This window comes from Solanum lycopersicum, chromosome 9, assembly GCF_036512215.1.
Source record: "Solanum lycopersicum chromosome 9, SLM_r2.1".
In the NCBI taxonomy this organism is placed as follows: Eukaryota; Viridiplantae; Streptophyta; class Magnoliopsida; order Solanales; family Solanaceae; genus Solanum; species Solanum lycopersicum.
In genome coordinates this window covers 69,723,022-69,748,754 of record NC_090808.1, presented here as the reverse complement: position 1 = coordinate 69,748,754, position 25,733 = coordinate 69,723,022, and the positions used below count along the sequence as shown (strand labels likewise).

At 35.6% G+C, this 25,733-nt stretch overlaps 3 protein-coding genes across 8 annotated transcripts; 1 reads left to right on the top strand and 2 right to left on the bottom strand.

Annotated features, from left to right (window-relative positions):
• Positions 1-503: 503 nt before the first annotated feature.
• On the top strand, positions 504-2,181 carry LOC101254426 (chitinase-like protein 1). The gene is made up of 3 exons (XM_004247930.4): positions 504-1,256; positions 1,337-1,496; positions 1,569-2,181. Exons 1-3 carry the CDS (start codon positions 866-868, stop codon positions 1,975-1,977), a joined length of 960 nt encoding a protein of 319 aa, XP_004247978.1. The 5' UTR covers positions 504-865; the 3' UTR covers positions 1,978-2,181.
• Positions 2,182-2,401: 220 nt separating this feature from the next.
• LOC101254735 (uncharacterized) lies at positions 2,402-8,495 on the bottom strand. The gene is made up of 7 exons (XM_004247931.5): positions 7,650-8,495; positions 7,416-7,471; positions 6,787-6,896; positions 6,536-6,695; positions 3,902-3,994; positions 3,460-3,591; positions 2,402-2,758 (listed from the first exon to the last, which is right to left on the bottom strand). Exons 1-7 carry the CDS (start codon positions 8,422-8,424, stop codon positions 2,708-2,710), a joined length of 1,377 nt encoding a protein of 458 aa, XP_004247979.4. The 5' UTR covers positions 8,425-8,495; the 3' UTR covers positions 2,402-2,707.
• A 26-nt stretch (positions 8,496-8,521) lies between these two features.
• LOC101255035 (CMP-sialic acid transporter 2) lies at positions 8,522-22,920 on the bottom strand. Of its 6 annotated transcripts, none has more exons than XM_010328605.4 (17): positions 22,609-22,870; positions 22,360-22,406; positions 21,741-21,936; positions 21,289-21,405; positions 21,148-21,204; positions 15,735-15,812; positions 14,757-14,801; positions 13,056-13,115; positions 12,797-12,919; positions 12,582-12,659; positions 11,866-11,935; positions 11,162-11,269; positions 10,859-10,992; positions 10,699-10,778; positions 9,677-9,725; positions 9,520-9,583; positions 8,522-8,925 (listed from the first exon to the last, which is right to left on the bottom strand). In XM_010328605.4, the coding sequence occupies exons 3-16, from the start codon at positions 21,906-21,908 to the stop codon at positions 9,533-9,535; spliced, it is 1,218 nt and encodes a 405-aa protein (XP_010326907.2). In that variant the 5' UTR covers positions 21,909-21,936; positions 22,360-22,406; positions 22,609-22,870; the 3' UTR covers positions 8,522-8,925; positions 9,520-9,532. The 6 variants fall into 6 exon arrangements, with proteins under 6 accessions (XP_010326907.2, XP_010326908.2, XP_004247980.2 ...); XM_010328606.4 differs by having other exon boundaries at positions 22,360-22,402; positions 22,609-22,823; XM_004247932.5 differs by lacking the exon at positions 22,360-22,406 and having other exon boundaries at positions 22,609-22,920.
• Positions 22,921-25,733: the final 2,813 nt, after the last annotated feature.

Below are 25,733 nucleotides of genomic sequence, written 5' to 3'. Positions count from 1 at the left end.
AATTCATATTTGTATGTTATAGCAAAATTTACATAATTGTACTCCATACCAAACATAAATATGTACAATTCGCTATACATATATAAAGAAATCAATTGTAATTTAATATATATATATATATATATATATATATATATATATATATATAAAACTGTTGTATACAAATGATTGTATAATTTGTGTATATATAAAACGAAAATATATGTATATATACAATTTTTTTCTCGCTTATACAAACACAAATGGATAAAAAAAGTGAGAGGCGGTGAGCGAGAGAAAAAACTAACAAATAGTTTGCTGCAAGACAATATAATCAAAGTGTGATTATAACATTTAATTTGATTTATTAGTTTGTCATCATATAATAACATGCATGTACATAAATAAAAAAATATTCTGAGGGACTGAGTCTTTAATTGTCCTCATCAAAACAATTGTATTACTAAAATACCTACATATTCATGATATTAATAATAACACAATAAAATAAATATATTAATTACAGAGTAGATTTTTTTTAAAAAAAAGAAGACACTAATAACTATCATTACTTAATTTGTAATGAACAAATTAATAAGGAAAGGTAGATAGTGGTTAGCTGTCACAAAAATGAAAATGAAAATGAAAAATGGTAAGGTGTCGGTGGAGTGGCATTAGCTTAAGTAGGTCAGCGTTCACCCTCCATTGCTTTGCTTGATTCCAAATCCAGGCTGTCCCAATAATCTCTACCGTCCATTCACACATCACAAACAATCTCCACCGTAAGCTCATATTTATTGAAAAAGATACTCCATCTAACTCTTGCTTCTTTTGTACCAAAGAAAATTCATTCTCTCTTCTATTCTATTCACTTTCTACTAAGAAAATGAAGATGAGGATGATTATGATTTTGTTTCTGTTGGTAATCATTGGGGGTTTTGTTCATGGAGATGAGAATGAGTCATTCAGGAAGCAACCCACACTAGTGAAGACGGTGAAGGGTACCAAGATGTGTGTGAAGGATTGGGAGTGCAACAAATTGTCTAAATTTTGTTGTAATTTGACAATTACTGATTATCTGGATGTTGACCAATTTGAGCTCCTTTTCACTAAGAGGAACTCACCCGTAGCTCATGCTGTTGGATTCTGGGATTATGGATCTTTCATTAGGGCTGCAGCACTTTACCAGCCTCTTGGATTTGGTACCACCGGTGGTAAGAAAATGCAGATGAAGGAGATTGCTGCTTTTTTTGGACATGTCGGTAGCAAAACTTCTTGTAAGTTCATTCATTTGTTGTTGTTGTTATTATGATGATTATTATTATTATTAGATTAAGAGTATTAATTACAAATCCAGGTGGTTATGGTGTCGCCACTGGCGGACCACTCGCTTATGGTCTATGCTATAACAAAGAAATGAGTCCCAGCCAAGATTACTGTGATGAATACTTCAAATTAACCTACCCATGCACTCCTGGAGCCAGATATTACGGTCGTGGTGCCTTGCCTATCTACTGGTAATTTCCATATATATTATTAGATCTGCATCTGATTGATTGCTAAGAATTTTTCTTCTCTTTTCAAAAAAGGAACTACAATTATGGAGCTATTGGTGAAGCCCTCAAGCTTAATCTCTTGGATCATCCTGAATACATTGAACAAAATGCTACCATGGCTTTCCAGGCTGCCATTTGGAGGTGGATGAACCCAATGAAGAAGGGTCAGCCTTCAGCTCATGATGCCTTTGTTGGCAACTGGAAGCCCACAAAGAATGATACTTTGTCTAAACGAGTTCCTGGTTTCGGTACCACCATGAATATTCTCTATGGTGATGGTGTTTGTGGCCAAGGTGATGTTGACGCAATGAACAACATCGTCTCCCATTACCTCTACTACCTTGACTTGATGGGGGTTGGTCGCGAGGAAGCAGGACCTCACGAAGTACTCAACTGCGCCGAACAAAAACCTTTTAACCCAACCGCTGTTGCTGCTTCTTGAGATCATCCTACTTTAGCCCCGCCCATACAATAAACGTTGGGAATCATAATTGCCATTCTAGTTGTTCTATCATGTAATATTTTTGGACTTGCATTTTTTTTTTTTATGTTCATGGTTTGATTTATAAATATATATATATATGTAATGTGAAGCTTCTATGTTGTAATTTGTAAAACTGCAATTCTACTGTCCTGTTGCATTTCATCCCCAGGCAAACATCTCTGTTACCCATACTTTGATACGGAGCTATCATTGTTTTGCCGAAAATAACATAATTATAAAGCCTATTTCTGAAGAAATCAATCTTTCCAACCACAATCATTTGGCAAAACGCAACTTCACTTAGAAACCGTTAACCTTTCTATCAAAAGACTAACCAAAGATCCAAACAGAAGGAACTATCATCCATTTAAAGAAAGAAAAGAAAAAAGAAGATAAAAACATGTATAGATATCTGGTCTCAGCATGTAAGCTTCATTGTTTTGAGATCACTACTAAAGAAGTTCAACTTCATAGCTATGCTGATGAAATTAAGAGAACAAAGAAGGATGTGCATTGGACCTTCTTCTAGCAGATAACATTACCTTTTACATGATACATCCAATAATCCACTTGAAGCATTTCGTAAGGTTATTGCATACAGGCAGTACTACTTGTACACCAATGACTTTTTGAGCATAAAACATTATTCATCTTTAAAAATCAATTCCTGTACGCATAAATTAGTGATCTATGTATACTTGTTTTCTTGTTGATGAGCAATGTTACTCTTCATGTACATCTGCAGAAGAGAACAAGTAAAAATAAATCAACAAGAAGCAGATAGATGGTGAAAAACCAACAAATAAAGGAAACATCAATATCAATATACACATCTGTGTAGAAAATAAATGTCACTTTTAATACCACAAAGGTAATAAGACCATATTGTATTTCAAAGGATAACTCGACCAATTACAATAGCAGATAACCTCTGCAATAAGTATTGCATCAGTAGTCCAGACTGTCCCTGCCCTAGCTAGACTTGGCTCAGATTTGTCTACAAATTCTAAAGAGAAAATCCAACAATTTTATAACATCCATGGTAATAAGATACTTCTTCACACTGCCAGAGTAGTGATATTAGAAAAAAGTTAACTTCCCAGAGGTTGGAGAGGTGAAGGTGGAATCTGTATTGATTTAAGGATTTAGGAAACATTCAACAAACTCCTGTTGTGTGAGTTGAGCTTGAAAAGAACAAATAGAAATGGGAGCAAGACAGTGTACAAGACTGAGGATAGAATTCATGTCTTCTCCGCACTGTCGGTTAAGATCTATTTTACACAGCTGAAGGGCAAAATTCTTTCAGAAAGCACAAGAACAAGCGAAGTTGACAGGAGACGCCACTTCCGATTGAAATGTCACTCAATAGAAGCACAACAACAATGAACAACAAATTCCAGATCTTCTAGATAGGGAAGGGGAGTAATAAACTAGGCATACCAGACCCAAAGCTTCAGCCACACTTCTCCTGGTCTCATCACCACACACTTGTAGAAGACTGTTCATCAGGGACTCCCTTTGGTCTACTTTTAAGTGTTTCTCAAGTCCACGAGCCACCATCTCCATCTCAGGCTGTAGAGACATGCCAATAAAACAACAAATGACATGAAATAGTCTGACACTATGATGCAAAGAGCATTGGCTCCTTGAAATAGCGACAACTCGGAAAATTACCACAAAGAGTAAATAGTCCATAATCATACTCCATCAGAAATTGGATCAGGAAAAGTTTGTCAATTAGTTTTCCTGGGTTTTTAAAATATCAATGGCTCAATGTTAAGGCACTTCTAAAAGAATTAATACAGTACACACCTTGAGATACACAATCAGAGCATAAATCACACGAACTTTACAGAAGTAGGCAAGATGAGGAAATACAAACCGAGAACTCTTCAGGAGGAAATATCTGGTGGATGACACATATTTTGAACAGTTCCACCACAGCTTCAGAATGCTTTCCCTGTATTTCCAAGGCCTGAAAATTAAATGATCATAGTAGCATTAGTACAAGCAAACTATATTGCATTCTTGATCATCCATTAGTTTCATCATGCCAACAGTTTATTTTAGAGGGAAACTGAAGATGGAAGACGAGCTTTTTTCTTTTCCAAGATAATAATTCTCTCAATCACCAAATCCGTGGCGAAATATACATAAGTTCACTGGCTGATTCATTCAGCCTACCAGAGCAGTTGATAGATTAGTTAAATTACAAGGACCTAAAACAGTTATTTAGTTTCCTTACACTTACATATTAATCTATAGGGGCTTTAGAACTGATGGCTTATTTTATTAGCTCATCTTGGAAACTGGAGCAACAGTAAAGTAGTCTCCATGTGACCGATAAGGTCACAGATTCGAGCCGTGGAAGCAGCCACTAATTACATTTGGGTAGGTTGTCTATTTCACATCCCTTGTGGTATGGAACTTCCTCGGAAGCTGCTAATGCAGCATGTTTTGTGCTCCAGGATCCCATTATCTTGGAGGGATTTATTTTTATGGAAGACCTAAGTTCTTCCTTTATTAAGGTAAAGAGGAAGATGGCAATGATTAGCAACTGTTTATTTGCTAGGTCCCTTCCATTTTCCTTGCTAAATCGATTATATTAGGGGCTTACCCATGCACAAAAGTGGTAAAGAGTATGTGGAGAGTAAGTGTACAACACAAGAGTCTTCCCTTGCATTTCTATGATGAGACTTTTCACACAAAATTTGAGGTGTGGAAGCAGCTTCATTGGGAAGATGTAAACTGAAGAGGCTGTACAATAGACATCCACTCCTCCATTTATTTTGTGCGATATTCCAGTTCATAGAAGTTAATTTCACACAATTCTCATCCTAACTTGATCCAATTCAATCTTCTTTGAGAGGATTGTGATTTGAGTTTAGAATTATTTTGAGAGGATTGTGATTGTTGTTGTTGTTGTTGTGATGCTTCCCGAGCCTGTTTAGGATGTGTTTTTGTTGATTTTTATTTTTATGATAAACAAACTATAGCATATGCGACTAGACACTAAAGTAATTTTCCGCAAAAGGCTCCTATGAGATAGTAGTGGACCAGGAACAAAGGGCTTAAGACGCAGACAATACCTTAGATTTCAGGGTATGAGAAGATATGAAATTGCTAATTAGGAGGGCTTACCAACTAATTCGGTTTTAATAGTTTTTTTATCAAGTAAATATATTTTCATTCATAAACATGGCAAAAAATTAACCGTATGCAAGAGGAATACCAAAAGGTATATAATCTACAAAAAGAAATGATTCTCTACAAACTTCAACTAATCTTCTATACAATTGGGAACTTTATGGGTGCACCAAAAGAATATAAGGGATCAGTGGCTACTCTTAATTAAGCAAAGCTCAACTCTACCCTCTCAAAAGCTCTCCGACCACATTAACGCAAGTGGAACCATGTTCCAAGCCCTGAGTCTTCTCCTCTTTCTCCCGCTCTTCCAACTGAACATCAACTCTTTCATAGTCCCTAGCATAGCCCCGAGAAGTACCAAACCAATAAACCATGTTCCCCCATATCCTCATGGTAAGACCACAATGAAGAAGAAGATGAATCCATATCCTGCCCGCTTGCAAATATAACACCAGCTAACGCAAATAACCTTACGCTTTCTAATCGCCCATCTAGTAGCTAGCCAAGCCCCTAAATTGTTGTATTGTCAAGTCTCTTTGGCAAGATGCTCTGTGCAAGCTTGAAATGTATTTCATTAATTATTCTAACACCACCTATGACCCCAAAAATTAACTTCCCTCCCAAAATGCATACACATTTCTAGATTTCCACTCCCTTCCATAGCCCCATATCTATGGACTATTGACCCTCTCCACAAAAACATTTACCTTCTAGGAGACATGACAGGCTTCCACCACACCAAGTGGAACTTCCTTGCCCCATCCGCCGCGTCCCAAAGGAAATTTCTTTGGATCCTTCCCAACTTTCTATGATTGAAGATAGAGCATGAACCAAAGAAAAGATATAAGTGAGGATATTTGATAATATGCTCTTGATAAGCACTTCCTTCCTGCCTTTGGACAAGCATCTTTTCTGCCACCTGTCACTCCTGAAGACCGGGATTCCACACCCAATGATCTCGAAGCACCTAAAGGTAATCCAAGTAGGTAGTTGGGAGAGCCCCAACCCTACAACTTAGAACCTGGGAATTGATGGATGTCTTCCACATCCCCAACGGGCATAATCTCACACTTCCTTGAATTAATTTTAAATCCTGACACCACTTGAACCAAGTAAACACTTGGCCTAAATAATCCAATTGGGTCACATCTGTCTATTGTTAAAAAAGAAGTGATAGGTTCTGCCATAATCCTCCTAGGCTTACAAATTCTCCCAACTATAATGCTAAAGAAGATATGATAGCTTCAAAAAGGAAGTAGATTAATGCAATACTCTTTGTGGATGGATTAAGGTTTTTAATATCATAGCCTGCTTCAAGAAGTCCAAATGCAAAAAATGAATTTAATTCAAAGTAGTAGAAAAACCTTACCCAAGCTTGCAAGAACCTTGACCTAGTGCGTGCAGCAACAGCTGCAGACACCATTCTTGCAGCCCGAGTACTCTCAAGTCCAACATTATCAGCAAGCCCAGCAACAAAGTTTTGTGCTTCTTCACCATCAATTAGAACAAAAGCTGACTGACTTGCAGTGCTGCAGAAGAGCAAAGAAGAAGAAACTATAAGAGGGTAAAAAGATGCAAAAGAGGGCATCTAGCAATCAGTCATCAAGCTAAATGAGCTACCTTTCACAATAATTAAGAATAAAGTCGACTGCCACGCGAAAAAGGGTATCACGTGCATTCTCAGTATCAAATGAAACTTTCACGTTTGATATCCTCCCTATGCGTCGTAACTACAAATGGACCAGCATGTTAGCACAAAGTTGAGTATAGCTTATATTCTTGGAAAATAAAAAATCATATATTTTTTTTGAACTTGAAATATAAAAAATTATAATGATGTTGAACAATTCTTTAATACTTTTCTTCAGTGAAGTAACAGATTTTTTGAAAAGGAAAAGAGGAACTGAGATGGTACCATGCAAAATGAAAAGGCTATCTAACTATAGTTTTTAGATATAATACACACTTACTATTCTCAAAATAAAAGACTTTGATATTGGGGTTACTTCATTCTTATAATTTCCTTTCCTGAAATGGAGCTCGCATTTCCATATATTTATGTGTATAAAGTTGCAAATCTGTGTGCTCAAAGGGCTACTTGGAGCAAAAGAAGTTAAAATGGTATGTGTGACAAACTCATAAATATAGGGGGCTGCAAACAAAATTAAAAAACTAAGTAACTATGCAAACAATTCACATTTGTATATAAATAAAGATAGTGAAAACTAAGAAGCCATTAACATACTGACTTGAATTATATCATCCGCTAAAATGTCCTTCCCCGTCATTCTATTGTCCAAGATGGCTGGAAAGCAAATTTGTAAACTGTGATTTAAAAGGAAGTGCATAACTAACAATCATTCATGTCTTCCATTCTTTCAATGGATTAAACAATAAGACAATTTAGACATGAAAGAAGAGTTGCACAACTATGAAGTTAAAAACAGATGCATACCTAACAATAACCTAGAAAATAAAATTACCTCGAATCAATCTATCGGCCATTCTCTGATACTCTTCTTGATTCTCTGTCCCAACTTGATCGGAACCAGAAGTCGAAACAGGCCACCATTTAGGCAATTGCTCCACAGAACTCTTCTTCTTTCGCCTCCTGGAAAAGCTAATTGGAGTATCCAAATCCCAATTACTATTTCCTTCATCTCTATCCAAGACATTTGGTTTCTTCCTATCAAGCGTAGGCGTCTCATTTTTAGCAACAAGTACTTCTCTTCCACCTAAACTACGGTCTCTCTTATAGACTAATTCAACGTTGTTGTTTCCAGTGTTGAGTGGTATCCGCCGAACTAGGTTAAGAATAGCCCTAAGAGTGAAAATAAGTAGGAAAGTTGAAACTAGTAGAGTTGCTAGGAATTTAACGGTGGACCTTGTGCAGGAGAAGGAAACTCTCCCGGCGTCGGTATCTATACGGATGAGAGTTTGCAAGTCTTCAATGGCAGCTCGGCCTGAGTGGAGGAATTCTCGGAGCTTCAAGTGGATGAGGTCCTTGATTGAGTAGAAGGATTTGGTAGGCAAATTATCGACGGTAAGGACAAAGTGGAGGTTTTGATCGGACGGTGGAGTGTCTTCCGGGGAGAACTTTTTAAGAAAGGGGAAGCGGCGGCGGCGGAGATGGCGTCGACGGTTAGGGGAGGGGGAGACTCGGCGAGAAATGACGTGGTAGTGACAACATCGTTTTGGAGAAGTGAAGCGGATGGAATTGGAAGGTGAGAGAGAGATGTTATAGAGAGAGAGGTTCATGGCATTTGTGTGACAAAATACTACTACTACTACTTTTTTTACATACAAAATATAATGGAAGAGAACGAAATTGACTCAGTTGAAAATCTACATGAAATGAATAAAGAAGAAGATATATGAAATGAATTACCATTCAAGTACAATTTGCTTGAAATTACAAAAAGAAATGTTTAATCTAACACATCCACGGGTGTATCATCAAAATTCAATTGATTACAAGAATATATGAAAGAATTGATAACTCTAAATTGTTTACAATAAAATTCATGTGTTTGTAACTTATAATACAACAGCTCGTATTCGTATTGCAAAACAACTCTATTGTTGTTGTCTACCTAAAACTTCTCCATCCACATATCCTTCTCTCCAAGCGAAACAATCCCATGAAGCACATTTTGGAGAGAGAAGAAAAGAGAGACTACAACAACACTGTTTCTTCTCCATATTACACTGAATGAACTGTAAATGCTCTCCACCACAATATCTGCTGCTACAAATGACCTACAATAACAATTTTCAGGTAACCAAAATGTATGATAACAAGGCACCATATCCAGGAACTGAGTTTTACAGACCAACAAATGCACGATATACTTCTCACGTCAATCTGGTGCATTTTAGTTGTAAATCACTCAACATACATGGAATCGTTTTAGCATAGCTTCTTGGTGTCTATATCTACAGCTCATAACATTGATAACTGAAAATAGCATAACTTACTCCGACAGGAAACTACTTCATATTAATTAAGTGCAATATAAAACAATATTAATGGCATCTGTTGATGGTGAAATTGTTTATTCTTCTAGAACAGACTCCGCTGTGTGGGTATATGTTGTTGTTGATTAATTCTTTTCATACATATCAAAATAAAAAGAGAAACAGGACATGATATACAATCCCATTAGATGATCAAGGTGCCAACCAAACTCTCCTGGTCTTCTTTTTTGTCCTCCCACATGTTTCCCTTGAGTAAGTGTAACCAAGAGATATCCATAACCCATAAAAAGTTTGAACATTGTCTTAATTTATGTGTATCCAAGTTAATAACTTGGATCAGATCATCAGAAAGTATAGAAACTTTAGCACACTTACAGTTCAAGTAGCTTCATCTTGGAAGAAGTGGCTGTCTTTCATCAGGTCCTACTCGATGACTTGCCTGGAAAAGAATTAACATGAAATCAATCCAAGTTTAAGTAGGAAATACAGCAAAAACTTTGTATCTAAAAATTTCTGAAGAAAAGATCCATACCTCCTCATTTGCTCCTGCTGCCATATTTACAAAGGATGAATCTTTAGGGCTGAAAACAATACAAGAGGGAAGTATTAACAGATACAGCTTTTTAAACTTGGGGTGAGGGGTGGGGGTGGGGTGGGGGGTCAAAAGGACGGGTGAAGGGAGTGAAGATGCACCTCTATGATATACACACCTTAAAAGATTAGCATTTATTTCAGATCCATTTTTCAATAAATAGATTTGATGTTATAGTTGGAAAACAGCAAGGAATAAAAGAAACTTGCACAATTAAGGTCTCACGAAGTATTTACCAGCATCAAGAAAGAACTTATTAAATGCTTCTGTACATAGTATGGCTAATATCAATCATCACCCAATAGTAAGTATGACTTGTTGTCTTAGTAATTGAAAGTAGTATTTATCTTGCACAGCAAAGGACCTTATGCCAATAACTTGTAACTTATCTTTTAAATATTATTTTAAGAAAAAAGGCATGCATTCATCATATCAAGCGACAAGGAGGTACTATTTTCATAAATAGAAACAAAAGAAACAGAAGCAACCCATCAGCTATGCAGGAAAGCAATAAATTCACACATTTTCTAAACTGATTACATCTGGACCTTGACACTTCGAAATACATAAATAAAGACAAGAGTAATCCAATGATACGATATAAACTTAAATGACATGATAAAAGTCACAGCCATGAGAAATTTGTGAAGCTGAATTACATGCAGAACTACATCTGCTACAAGAAAAGTTGGCTATATAGTTGGATTATCGTGTTACTCATTCAGCAGACACAAATCATTTTCAATGAATGGATGTACCGGGAGCAAGCCATCAGAATCCTGCTTTCCATCACATTCTCAGCATATATAAGAAACTAAATTAGTTTACAGAAAGCAGTATCCTAAGAACAGTAGCTGACAAGGAAATATAACTTGGGGCTGAGATATAGTTTTACTTTACACAAAACAAGTACTAACTTGGGGCTGAGACATAGTTTTGCTTTACACTAAACAAGTAAATACCTATGGTTCTCCCGGACGTCAATCAACTCCACTGTCCCGTTTTGTTGATCATCTTTAACTTTTGAAAGAGGTGAAAAGAACTGAAGTATCAAAATCAAATGATCAGCCCCTAGAGAAAAAACAGAAAATACCAGAGGGAGAACTCTCTCAATTTTAATACCTGATGCATTGAAATGAAAACAACAGAAATCCCAAGAAGAAAGTTTACGGTCAGTGTATGACCAAACAGCAGAGCAGATGCTATGCCTGTAAATATTGTTGCAACGGTCGAAGAATACTTCTTCAGAATTGTATCTGGTACAAACAAATTGTGTTATACAGCAGAATACCATAAAGGAAAAAAATTTCTAGTTAAAAGTGAGATAGTTACACAGAAGCACCAAGTAGAAACATATAACAACCCCCATTAATAGAGGATATAAAGAGCGAAAAGAAGGTGGAGCAAACTGAGTAATGATCTCACCAGCATATTTGAAAAAAAAGGACGACAGAATTCCTTGCGCTGCATTGTTAACAATTAGAAGCATGGTTGCCTTCGAATGCCCCTGAAAAATATCCAAGCTACCAGGACCTGAAAAATTCAGAGGAAACATTACAGAATCATTTTTTTGATACCACCATGGACAAACTTTTTAAAACGAGGACAGAATTTTCACACAGGTTACAAGCATAGACATATATGTCATCATGAAGGTTCCCAATGACCACTCCACTCCTATAAGAGAAGATATATACACACCTGATTGATTCCCAAACTAAAAACATTTGTGTTACCATTAAGAGATTCAGTATTATGATTTGTCATTAGGTGTACGATAAGATCTTTAACCACTATGACATTACAGTAACATGATTTACACTAAAACAGAGAAGTGTTGTCATTTGCAATTTTGCAGGTTTTCTCCAGGCGGTACATTCTAATCCAGGCAAGTGTAATAATGTGGTATTTATAACTGTAACAGTTTACTTGAAGTCTGAAGATTAACCATAAAAGAAGGGACCTACGAACTATAATGATATTAAGATAGCAGAGAAAGAGTGTTATTTTTTAAACAAAATGGGCAAATTAGTAAAGTCAAGTGCAGTTTTATTTAGTCAGTTATAATTTGCATTGTCACGTACTAAAAATTGTGATTCATAGGAAAACCCTCAGAATCAACTCATTACCTTTAAATACAGCAATCCCAAGAATGGCTAGAAAGTTGAATATAGCACCATAACCATAGAGAAATAAGTTCTGCGAATTAAATTGTAACATGTCAGATGGTTCAGGAAGAGAGTGCTGATAGAAGTCCCGACCGTCCTCTACGAATGGAGAAATTAGCATAATCTCTGTTGCTACAGAGACAAGACCTGACATGCATCAGTTGAAGTCCTATAACTGGACAACAGATGCTGCTCTAGGATAAAGATCCTAGTACAAGCCGGATTAGAATATAAGGAAAGGAAAAAGCTAGCACAAACAGTGAAACTGAAAGAAATCCTTTATATGTTCATCATACCAAGTACTCTCATATGGAAATGTAACTAAATTACAATGTTACATTTTATCATAAGAGAGACCTGCTCTTCATATTGAATCTTAATAAAATTACTGTGATACATCTTCCTTGTTCCCTTGTACAAGGCATTCGAAGTCAGAATTTACCGTTGACAAATGTTCTTGGACATTTCTTAAATGAGCCAAGTCTCCTAAGAATCAATATTGCAGTAAACTGGCACTGATAAATGCCTCAAGTATAGGAACATAAAAGTTATACATCCATTCAAAAGTAATAGTTGTCCCAGGAAAGAAAGCAGTGGAAAATAATGAGCCAATCTAACCACAGAACATTCTGATGATACAGAAATAGAAAAATGATAATTAGCCATGATTAATTTACCTGGAGATATATGCTAGTGTCATATTGACTCTTCAAAGCATACTCATTGAATACTGAGGCCATAGAAGGCACAGTTACCTGTGTAAAAGAAAACCCCTCCTTTAGCCAGTAATAAACTAGTATCTTAAATGATGTCCAGGTATTTACTAAGGCCGTCTCCAATAACAAACAAAATAGAATCAGTAGTAGCTTGTTAGGTTGTTTGAATCACTTACAAAAATCAGTGTATAGATGTAGGCAATTGTGGTAACTGGAAGAGCCAAAGAAGTGGTGCCTTCAGGAAGGGATCGAAGTTGATTAATGCTTATCCCAATTAGCAGCAAAGCAAGAGCCTCCCACTGTAACATAATAACTCTTATTATATGGGTATACAACTTCCATCCTGCAAGAATTTATACAGGATGCCTTGCTCTTTCCTGCTCCTACAATCAATATTGCACCTCCAGCTTAATTTACTAGTTTGAAACAACTAACCTGAATTACGGAAAATCGCCTTTTCATGATAAATTTCAACAGCACTGCAATAACCAAAACCTGCACATTGACAGCAAAGAAACAAATATTAAAGAAAAGCTCTACCATAGCATCATATTCAATAAAGTATTCTGAAATATATCCTTTGGTGTATAATGTCGAAACTGAGAAATCATCAACTGATATGTAAAGTCTCAGGTATCGAAAAAGAAATAACCACATTTTTTTCCCGATAAGTACCAAGAAGGTACTAAAAGCATACAAACTACAGCACAACTGCAACTGTTACATTCTCAAAGCTTCTATAAAATCCATGTACTGATCTAAGTCTTCTGCCATACGTACCCAACACCACAAGTAAAGATTAAGAAGACGACTATTCTTAACGCTAGCTAAATGATTCTCCCAATTCTCAAAACATCGTGTAGTCCTTTCCAACCAAAGGGTACAAAAGATGCAAAGAGGTATCATTTCCCAGATTTGCATTTCATTTTCCCAACATTCTGATTTTGCCAACAATTCAATAGATCACTCACATTCTTTGGCATCACCTAATTCATACCTGATATCACTCTGAGTTAGGAACAGAATTCATATCTGCTTTGCATCATTACAATGAATAAAAAGGTGTTCGGCACATTCCTGAGAATTTCATAGAAGAACTACACAAAGGAATACCCCTTCTTGTTATGATGCTTTAAAATTTTTAACACCCAATCCACCTCCTTTATTGTCTTTTTTTCATGCCATTTGATCAAATCAAAATTTTCCTGTTAGCATTTCCTTCCCAAAGGAACTGGCTTCTAATGGAATTGAACTTCTTTTCAACACTCCCTGGAATGGGAAAAGGTGACATCAAATATCATGTAGGAATTCCGTCCAGCACACAAATAATTAAAGCCTATACCCATTTATCCAAGGGGCCATGTTCTTAGCACATCTAAGGCTCCTGAAAAGAAATAACCACCTTAATAAAACTATTTGGATTTAGGTTAATAGAGAGACAAGTGAACAAAAAAGAGTAGTCCTTTTTTTCTGCCCTGTAAGAAGGATGTTAACAGAAAACTTTGGACATTCTAGAAAGATGCTAAAACAACTTCCTTCATTAGATTAAGCACCAGCTAAAGAATGCAAGCTATTAACAAAGAGTACTTCATGGACTTCAATCCACATTACTTGAAATTTCAAAAAGAAAATAGTTCTATGCACTGGCAGCTTCCATAATACAGATTAAGATGGGGGCAATTTCAGTCGAGTCCTGAACCAAAAATTGTGGAATCTAATCCAGACAGATTTGGATCAAGAAACAACGGCAACAACAGTAACGCTTCAATCCCAAAAGATCTGGGGAGATATTCGTACCGTATGGAAGTTAATCCAAATTTAGGTTTCATCCAGAGATGGCGAATACAGGGATGAAGTTGGATTGTGCTAACCGAATTTAGCGACATTGTATTTTTACAAATGTGGTGTCTGGCCAGATCGAGCGCACCTCCACTAATTCCATAGAGTTCCTACAACCTCCCACCAATACAGGACCAGGTAACTCTATCCCACAAAAAATCAAAATGTAGCAGATGATGAAAAGAAAGAAGAGGAGCCAGAGTCAATAAAGTAATTGAAGAATGCAGCAGAAAATCGGCAAAAGCAGCAAACACAATCAGATAATACGTTGTAGAAGTGTTCAAATATAGCAGTTACCTTCAGATTGCTTAGCATCTTCACTGTTGCTGGATTGAAATATAACTGTACAAAATATTTGAGGGAAAATGTGAGAAAAAGGAGAACTGTGGTAAAAGAAAATCCAGTGTATAGCCTGGTAGCTAGCAAGCTGTGACTTAAATGTGATATTGGACAGTGAAAAGATCTTAATAGTAGTAGAACAGTCAATCAAATATGTATTCATGACTCAGTAGACTCCAAGCCAAACATGAATCAAGTTTCATAGAGGTGTCTCAATAACTGATAAAGTGAATGGGGATGTATAGAAAAGAACCCATAAACTGATACAGAGTTACGAAAAATGAATTTAATTCTTCATTTACATCTAAGCCGTGAGAGGGAAGAGTCAAGACATCACTTGTCTTCGACAGCACCATGATATGGCATGTCTACTTGTCTATACATGCCAGACCTTCGCCCAGTAGGGCATCTAACAAAGGTAATTGGTTAGTCAGCAGCCTCCCTTATTTAGAATTCTTAGTCGTGCTAAGGACAAAGTGACAGCAAGCAGAAAATATCGTGCACAGAAGCATTCTTGTAAAACCACAATAGTCCATTGACACCAGAGATAGAAGTTTGTTATTAGTTATTAACAAATACCAATCTCTATGGAATCATCACTCTATGTACTCAAGCAGCATTCAGATTAACCTAGAAACTAGTACTGGATATAAATCCAACTACCTAGCTCAGAAGTCAATATGTAACCTAGAAACTAGTACTGGATATATCCCAAGTTTTGAGACAAACAGGTAAAGTTTGAGAGCAACTTTTCTCATGGAAGATCTGTAATTCTCTATGAATACCAGGGATGAAGCAAGACAATGTTCCAACTTTGTAGCTCTGTACAGTACAAGAAAAAATGCAGAGGCAAAATGTAAGATGCTGGATGAAATAACAAAACTATGGGAATTACTCAGAGAACTAACAAGCACAGAAAAGCTCAACAAATAGTACCTGCATGATGAACTTTAGGTAGTTGTTTATGGCATAGAGTAGTGCTGGTACAGTGAGAAGGACATTGTTTCTTGCAGCCTGAAGAAAAAAAATGGATGTAAATTACCAATTAATAGAAAGCCTGTTGAATGACTTGGTAGCATGGTTGCAGAACAATACATGGAAACTAACTAACGCATGCATGTCAAGACTGAAACAATCAGTCACACACAACAGCCATCAAGTAGTCAACATAGAATCTGAAATCTATAGAAAGGCTGACAACTTCAATTCTCTCAGAAGCTGAAGTAGTGGTTCAATAGAATGGTGAAGGACAAAAAATTTAACCAGGATTGCAGATAAGAATTAGGCAACTTTAAAATGGAACTGACAGTACAACAAAGAAAAGTGAAGCTCTCACACAGTCAGCAAGCAACAAGGTATCAGAAGTCTTAGAATCTTTTTTGGTAAGTCAAAATTTTCATAACTAGACACCAAGCAGGTGTCAAAGTATGTATAAATTGTTTCAATGACTCAGCAGAGCCATTTACTGGCATTTATCAAGTTGCCAACCATATATACAACTTGTGAAAAGCAACAACTGGAGCTCCATTCTTATTTTTTGCCAAGTGACATCAACTAGAGATCTTTCAATAAATATCATACATTTTTTCCTATTTTTTCCTCTCTGCCCCTCACTGACACGGTTTAGTTGTTTATGGACCTTAGGTCGCATAGAAGCTTAAGAAAGAGGAAAACCAGTTATCTGCAAGCATCAATTCGTCACCTAAGTGGAGTTTCCATTTCACATCAGACAAACTGACAACTGAAAGAAATGGAGCAAAGCGAGGTAAAAAGGTTGAAGTTTTCCTTTTCCAGCCAAGTGCAAATTTGAATTGTCAATACAGAAGACAAAACTCATCTACAACAAAACTTGGCAGCTTGACACTACATAGAAATATGAATAGGGTCCAACTTCCAAGGTCGATCAAAGGTAATGTAATGACCCTCTTGGTCATTTCTGTGTTTTGTCTTTTGTGCGTCGTTTAGAGCGTTCCTATAGCGATCCCAAGTCATTTATGACTTGCTGGGACTGACAGTTTGGTCAGCTGGTCGTTCGTTTGGTTATTGTGTGAGTTTTAGTGTTTTTGGAGCTTATAAACCTTGAACGATCATTTTCGATCAAAAGTTCAAGAAGATGACATCAGAATCCAATTCTGACGATTTCATCAGCTCCGAAAGGGTCATTTTAGGCTAGTAGCATGGTCGGCACGACTCCCAAAGTTTTCAGTATGAGTTGGTGCGATTAGGCGTTTTAACTTTAAGTTTAAGGCTAAGTTTGACTTTAGTCAACATTCTGAGGTTTCCGGAATGTCGAGTTTGGTCTAGTATGACCCTTCTTTTGTGTCCTGAGGTTGCCGATATTTTTTCGAGCCATTTTGTGTTTTTTGACTTAAAATGGACGATGGAAGTGGGACCCACTTTTTATCGATATGACCTCTGATGGAAATTTCGACTGCGCCGTTGAGTCCGGAATGTCGAATTTAGTAGGGCAGATATCTGTTTTATTTTTATCAGGTTCCGAACGAATTCGGAGCACACCGTCGGAGACTTTGAAGAAATTAGCCAAAGCTGAAATCTGGTGCAGCCCTTTTAGGGACCAGAATTTTGGGGTTAATAGCGACCAGTTTCGTCTTTTATTAAAGCCCCAACTCAGCTTAAGCCTTCTTCTTAAAAGTGTGATACCTTGAGCTATAAAGGTCCGATTTGGGCGATCAGGAGGCTAACTTGAGTGAATTTTCGAGGAGAACGTGTTGGCGTGGACAGAATTCACATTTGAAGTCTTGTTAAAGGTAAAAAATTGTGTTTTAACTGCTGTCATAGCTCATTTTCGAGTTCAACTTTTGGGAAACTTTTAGAAGAAGATTTCTTGGCCATTTTAGGTCCGAATCTGGTGATTCAAGAGCGTATATTGTGGGGGATTTCGTGAGGATCGTCGTGGTGTGATTGGTTTTAGCAGTTGAACCTTCGTTTCTGGTAAATTCTTGTAAATAGTTGCTGTCATTGTTGTTGAATTTTAGCGTATTATTGGGTTTTTGGTTGCATGTTCGTGTTGGGAATGTTTCAAGCCCCGAATTGTGTTCCACTTTGGAACACAAGTTCCGAGAGCTGTTTAGGACCTATATTTGGGGTTAATCCTGGAATTTTCAATGCAGGTCCCACTTTTCCCGTTTTAACCGCGAAATTAGGCCGTCTCAGTTTCTTGCGCTTTTAGTGTCTAAACGACCGTAATAACATTGTGACTATTTTTTATAGTGTGTCAACGTTTCAAGGCCATTCGGAAAGGGAAAGCTTCGAAGAAGTGATTTTTGGAGCGCGCATGATCTGCCTACAGGTAGGCTACGATTTCCTTCTCTTAGATTGAACTCGAACATGTGAATGCATGTTGATTAGTTGAGATTTGGGTTGGGTAGTTATTGAATCATGCATACGTGTTAAAAATCATGTTTTCAACTATTTCTGAGAACTATCGAGTAACTGTGAGCATGCTTTATGTTATTAATTGACCTTCTTTGCTATGTGGAGTACTTGTATGCTTTGTATGCTGGAGTACGGTTTAATTGGAAGTATGTTGGGTCTTAGTTTAGGTTTGACTAGAGCTTGCCTTAGAAATGCAAACCGGCAGGACTTAGTTTTGCCCCGACCTCGCTCGGTCGGCTTAAATCCTTGTAGACTGGTGTAGCAGACTAGAGGCTGATAGTTTGGGCCTTAGCTAGACTAGGAGTTCGCTCCGGCAATAGTTATCCTTACTTCATTGATGTTACGGCTTCACAAGCTACATCAGTAACAATGAGTTCCGCTCCGCAATTCAAAGTTGACACCTTTGTCGGGCATCCGGATTTAAGGCTCGACCTTGACTTCATTGATAATTTTGGAAGAGCATCCGGTTCAAAGTTTGGCCTCGACCATCCGCATACTTATGCGGAGCATCCGGTTAGAGGTACGGACTCAGTTACTTATATTTGTGATTGGCTACTCGTGTAATTTTGGTGAGTGTCCGGACCTCCGTACCCTCAGATTCTACTTATTGGTTTTGAGCATCTAGTTCGATGTTCTTTGGCCTTGGGTTCTATTCTCCTTAGTTATAGTTATTCTCTGTACTCGTCGAGCTAATGAGGGTCCGTTTGAGTTTTTATTTAAACTTGCGCACAAGTGTGCCTTCTGGGCTTATGGGGGGTCCAGTTAGGTGTAGTTAGCTTATATATTACTTTAGTTAGTTCTTTCTACACTCGTGTGCATTCCATTGTTACTTAGACTTTCGTTCTTGACCTCTAGTTGTGTTATTCCTTCTTTTCATATTGCTTTACTTTTCAAGTTTAGTCAGCCTATGATGCATACTGGGTACCTAGTGTTTGGTACTCATGCTATGCTTTGCATCTATTTTCGTGATGTAGGTTCGAGCATGAGTAGCCAATGTTGATCGAGTTTGGAGCAGTCTGATCTGGAGACGGGGGTGAGCACACGACATTCTGTACTATTTCAGTCTCCATCTGTATATATATAGACTTGTCTTTTACCTTTCGAGACAGTCTAGTTTCAGTGGTCCACTTTTGGGACTTGTACTCGTTTTGTTGGTAGATCTGTACTAGTGACTTCCAGGTTCTGGGAGGGATCCTTATTTGTATATATGTTTTGGTTTGCTTCCGCCTGTTTATATTGTTATACTCCCTCCGTTTCAAAAATGATAGCCTAGTTTGACTTGGAACGGAGTTTAAGAATAAAAAAAAGACTTTCTAATCTTGTGGTTCTAAATTAAAGTTATATCAAATGTACCAAAATGCCATATAATCTTGTGGTCTTAAACATGCCACGTGGAAAGTTAAAGATAAAGTGTTGCCAAAAAAGGAAAGGGACATTCTTTTTGAAACAAACTAAAAAGGAAATAGGGACATTCTTTTTTAAACGGAGGGAGTAGTAAATTTTGCCTACTCTTGTTTAGTTTCTACCCTCAGACCCATTGTGCGTTGTTCCGGGTTACGGGTCGGCTTACCTACTGGTGGGTTATAGTAGGTGCCATCATGACTCGAGAAATTGGGTCGTGACACGGCAAAACTTGCAGCTCGAACAGTATGTAGATATATGAGAAGGTTTTAATTTCCAAGGTCGTTTCACATTATCTCAATGTTCAGCCTGTTTTTGCATTTGTCCCAATAAAACTATTCTTTGACAATACTATAAAAGTTTCTGTATCTCCGGATCAACTCAGTGTCTTCATCCTTATTCTCCACATTTTGGATCAACTCAATATAATCATGTTCTCGACTTATGTTTTCTTTTTCATAAGGTAACTTGCATTCATTCCGAAAACATCAGCATCTAAAAATGCTGATGAAGAACTTTACAAACAGAAACCGAAAAGAAGAGAGCAGGATTGCTATTATTCTCCACTTATGTTAATTCCTGTTTCACTCTTATGGAGATAATACTCATACTTTAGAGCCTGGATCTTGATATGAAGAAAGGTAGAACTCACAGCAACATATTGACTCGTCTGTGGAATGAATAAATGAAGGTGTCCTGATATACACAAGAGGAATTGCAGTAGTTCTTGGACTTTCTTTTCAGCAGACTATACCAGTGAAGAGAAGCATTTAGTTCTTTTATCCAATATCAACTATACGAAGCATGCCCCAAGCAAGTGCAATGTCCAGCTTGCACCTTTTCTTTACTGCATAATATCATTAGCAGATCTTCACGATGGCTGTTCCCTTAAACCATAACATCCTATCTTTCTTGACACCCATCCATTTGCATCAAGCTCAAATTTCCTTCTTGTATGTGTAGTTCCCCACCTGGGAGATTTGGCGAACACCATAAGAGGTGTGGTAAAACTTTTCCCTTTTATACAACTCATTATATCTATTTTTTAGGGAAAATAAATTGTGGTGTCTGGGCCAGCTTGTGCACACCTCGACTAGTTCCACGGGATACCTGCCACCTCCCACCACCCATCAGTAACAACTTTGGCAGACAATGGGAAGAAACCACCTAATGATTTTGTTTCCAGTGGGATTTAACTCATGATATCTTTCTTCTGTGCAGGATCTTACACAGAAATTAAATTGATGCTTCGGAAAGCTGTTTAAAGCTTTCTGCGTCCAACAGCAACAATACTCTTGTCCAAGACAGTCATCCAGGGTAGGCATCTTTCAAATCCTTAGTGTCATACATGAATATAGGTTAATCATGTAAGAAGAGGACTCAATTTAGAGACTGGCTCCTCAGATATTACATCACTTACAAACTTTAAATTATCATAAAGAACATATGCAAGAATCTTGCTATTACAAGGACATGATGAGCAATAAACTAGGTTTCAACCCACCCAGGAGAACTAAGAGCAGTTACAACACTCACACCAATGACATTTTACCTGGACAAATGTGGATATTGAAAGAAGTGGCTTTTCTCCAACCTTTTGATGCCTGGCCTGCAGAAACATTCCAACAAGAAACATGAAAATGAACTATCGAAAAAAAAAATCAAGTAAACAAAAAACATAAAAATAGTGTACCTGGATTAAAAGCATTATTATTGCAAAGACGACTTTTGTCGCCTCTGTCAAGAAGTTGACACTTACGGGACTAAACTTGAATTTTCCATCCACTTTCGACATAAATACCAAAACAGGCTGAAAAGGGGGATAAAATACCGGGTGAGACAAGTCTTTCTCATTTTTAAGCAGCAAATTTAAATGTTTTGCTGATGGAAACAAGTGGTAAAAGATATGAGGTGACAGCTATAATTAACTATATTCGATAGAAAAGCAGAAGCTACTTTTAAATTAAAAAAAAATCAATGGTGATTGTTATGGAAAGAGACCGATCCACACAAAATCAAGAAGCTTAGTGAGTGTACACTTTACTGGTAGAATATTATCATTTGCATGCAAAAATTAAGAACTTTTTTTCTGATAACTGAGAAGAATACAAATAAACAATTAGAACATTTGAAAAGGACCGCTACCTGTAAACCAACCAGCATACAATCTCCTACAACCAATAGGACATTGAGAGCACGTTGCTTTGATGAAATCTTGCTTCTGTGTCGATCATATGCCCTTGAAATAGTTTTTACAGATGGAGAAACAAGCTTGGAATGACAGACAGCGCATTCTGCCATACCTTTCTTCATGAGTCAACTGCTTAGTATTTCAGCTCACCTAAATACAAGAAACATGTTGATTGCAACCATATATCAGAACAGAAATATAGAAGGGTAAACAAACAAAAAATTTAAGTAAGGCAATAGAGTAAGAAAAAGTTCTGGCAGTGTGATTGTCAAATATTATTTAAGCATCAGAATTATATCAGCTGATTTGCATCTTTTCAAGACTATCTCATATGCCATTTAATGCTACACTGGTCAAACAGCTTTAACACATCAAGTGAAGTACATGCACAAGTCATCCAGATCCTACATTTTCTCAACCTTGATATGAAACTACCATCAAGCCAAACCGCATAACAAATATGTACATTGCATGTATCATTCATTCATCCCCTAGATGTCAAATGGGTATAACACGGGTGTGAGGTACTTGATAGCATGCACACATCTATAATGGATACACAAAGATACCTACTTGTTCTTTTTGAATTCTTAGTGCAGCTGCAGCTGAATAAGTCCTGACTTCACTTGTCCCAAAGATGATGAAAATGCGAAATTTAGAAAGCGCAGATCTCACTATCCAAGGGATAAAAAAATGAAATCTTTTTGCATGATAACAACAGATAGTATTGAATTTGAGAGGGATCAAGCATCCATACATGAAATAGATCTACATATCAAACTTATTTTAACATTAAACATAAGCAAAAAGAGAAGAAGTGACCTGTGAGAGAATTGGCGGGAAGACAAATATTCCGGCCAGATCCAGATAAGTCCGGCTCACCGACCGACGGATGGAGTTGAGCTGAGACGAGTGGAGTGAAAGTTGAAATTTGGAGATTTAGGAAGGGAATTGTGAAAGAGTTTGTTTGGTTGTATTAAGAGTTGTAAAAGGGCTCCTTCACTTTGCTTCCATAGTAAAACACATTCATTTGGTGTGAAGTTATTGTCACATTCATATGGTCTTCTATTTTTCATTCATTTTCAAACATTCTATATTCTTGTTTCCAATTATTTAGAGAATCATTTTAACTCTACTAACTTGTTTTTCAATAATACTAATAAAAAGATAGTACTTTTTTTCTTTAAAAAAAATGACAGACATTAGTAAACGAGAAAAAAGATAAAATAATAAGTGTTAAAAGTCACGAAAAATTTATATACACAAAAAAATACAAAAGTGAATGAAATCATTATATTTATCTTTTAAATTTTGTAATTTGCGAAAATTCAATACCCTTATAGGAAATTACAATTTGATTATCAATTTTTATTTTGATTGATATAAGTTTATATGTCAAAAATGAATCTGGTATTGATTAAAATGGATCAAAATTAATTATCTAATTTGGAAATGGAAGGGGAGTTGGGCCAGGATAGCCCATTTATCTATATTTATTGGGAGAAACAGTATTGGGCTATTCACATGTCCACGACTCCACTCCATCCCCTAAAAAATAAAAAAGATTTGAACATAAAACAATTATACTAGTTAAATTGGAAGGAAAAAAAAAACACTAGATTTTATTATTAAAAAATACATAAACTTCATATTAATTTAGATAGAAAAATTACCAAAAGAAAAGAAAAGGTTATTACCGCGCTTCTCCACATATAGCTATAGTATATAGTCAATAGTGTGCCTATTTTGCATGATTTAAGATAGTTTTTAAAAAAGAAAAACGATTGAGAAGGATCAAAATAGATATTAGTATAGCTTAAGATATATTACCGCTTAGTGAATATATATATTAGTTTTGATATAATGTTTGTATTTATTATATATTTTGTAGACAGGGATGGAGATTGAAGAGGAAAATATGCTAAAGAAGATCTTGTCCCCCATTTCAAGTAAATATGAAAACGACTCTTATCGTATATATATATATACATGTTTTACTCATTCTCAGTTTATTTTATCTATGCACTATATAGTATATATGATCCTTCTATTTTCATAATCATTTCTAGCTTACTCAATAGAATTAACATTTTTATTCTGAAAAACATTATTATTTTATTAAATAAAATCAATTATTACAAGTTATATATATATATATATATATATATATATATATATATATATATATATATATATATATATATATATATATATATATATATATATATATATATATACGCACATTATAAACACATCTTAATTGTGAAAAAAAAATTGTTCTTCGAAATCTAAATATTGCAAACACATGACCATGACGTTGAATGTGTTTGTTGAGTAAATTAACTAATTAATGTGATCCAATCCCTTGTTGTAGAAGCAAACTAACATTAGGTGGGAGGTTCTTATCACTAAAATTATATATATATATATATATATATATATATATATGCTAAAATTTAGGAGGTGTTTTATATTTATATAAAAATTAATTAGATGGTGCTTAATTTATTTCATGCCAATATAACATGAACTTATATCCATATTTTATTTTGTTTCTTGTTTTGTAAATAGTAGTTAAGTTTACTACTATACTACCTAATTAAGCTCATTTCATGGCTCTCAAGTGATGCATCAATACTAAAATCACATATAATTTAGTTACTATTATCATCGGAGGGCAGATTTAGGGCATAATATTTCCATTCTATGACAGTATATAATCATATCCAATATTCATTTTGATTTTGGTCCTATCCAACTATGAGATTTACCTCTGAAAAAAAAATCCCCAAGTTTATAGACTGCTGATCTAAGTCTTCCTATTTACAACATAAATATATTTAAAGGATTATTAATTTATCAATTTTATGGTTTACCTTAATTCTCCTTTAATTCACTTAAACTTCTGGCAATAAACAATGATAAAGAATAATTGTAGGTTACGTTAGGTAGTAAAAAGCGGTAGTAAAGCCAAATGGATCGGTAAAGACTAATACTAGTAGTTAATAGTCTCTAAGAGGAATATATTATTATTATTATTATTATTTAATTTATACATGAGCCAGCCCACAAAAAGAATAGTTGACCAGTAAAATTATTTGGAAGCTGTCATTTTTAATGTTTTAGTTAATTGATTTGCAAATTGTAGTCACTTTAAATCTTCCTAGCTAAAACACAGAATAATTGCATCAACTGGTACGGTGTTGAAGTTTAAAATTTTACTGAAATTTCAAATTTCATGTAGTTCATAGCTTGAGTCAAAAATATATTCATGCGTGAATTAAATAACTTGTGGTTAGTCATTGGTAACATGAATCTTTAAGATGAATACGTATGTATATATAAGAAAAATGTTGCACTCAACATTTAATTTGTTTGGGCCGGATGACAGTTTTTTGGGAATCATAAATACATTGGAATTAAATACGTACACTACATCAAAAATAATTTTTAGTGACAATAAAAATGTATATTGATAAAAAGTTTTTAAATTTTTATCCATATTAGTTAATTGTCATTGAATCAAATGTTGCTATACACTTTTAAAAATGTTTACTAAGAGTGCTAATTGTTTCTAAATAAATATATTCATCGGCAATTAAAATAGGAAAACTTACATAAATATACTATAAATTTACCATTTATAGCAATAATATTTTTTTTACTTGATCACTTTTTAATTCATTTATAATACAAGTTTAATACATATTATAAAGAACAATTTGTTATTCACATATAATACAAGTTTTAATGATGGATAATCATTTATCACACATTTCGATATACTCATAATACAAATTTTTACCAAACAAACATAATATATTTCAAAAAACAATTATATTTCATATATGTTGCATACATAATTCACTTTTAATACACATTGCAGATTTAACATAATATTGCTACATTAATAAATAACGTGTTGCTAATTTTTTATTAAATTGTAC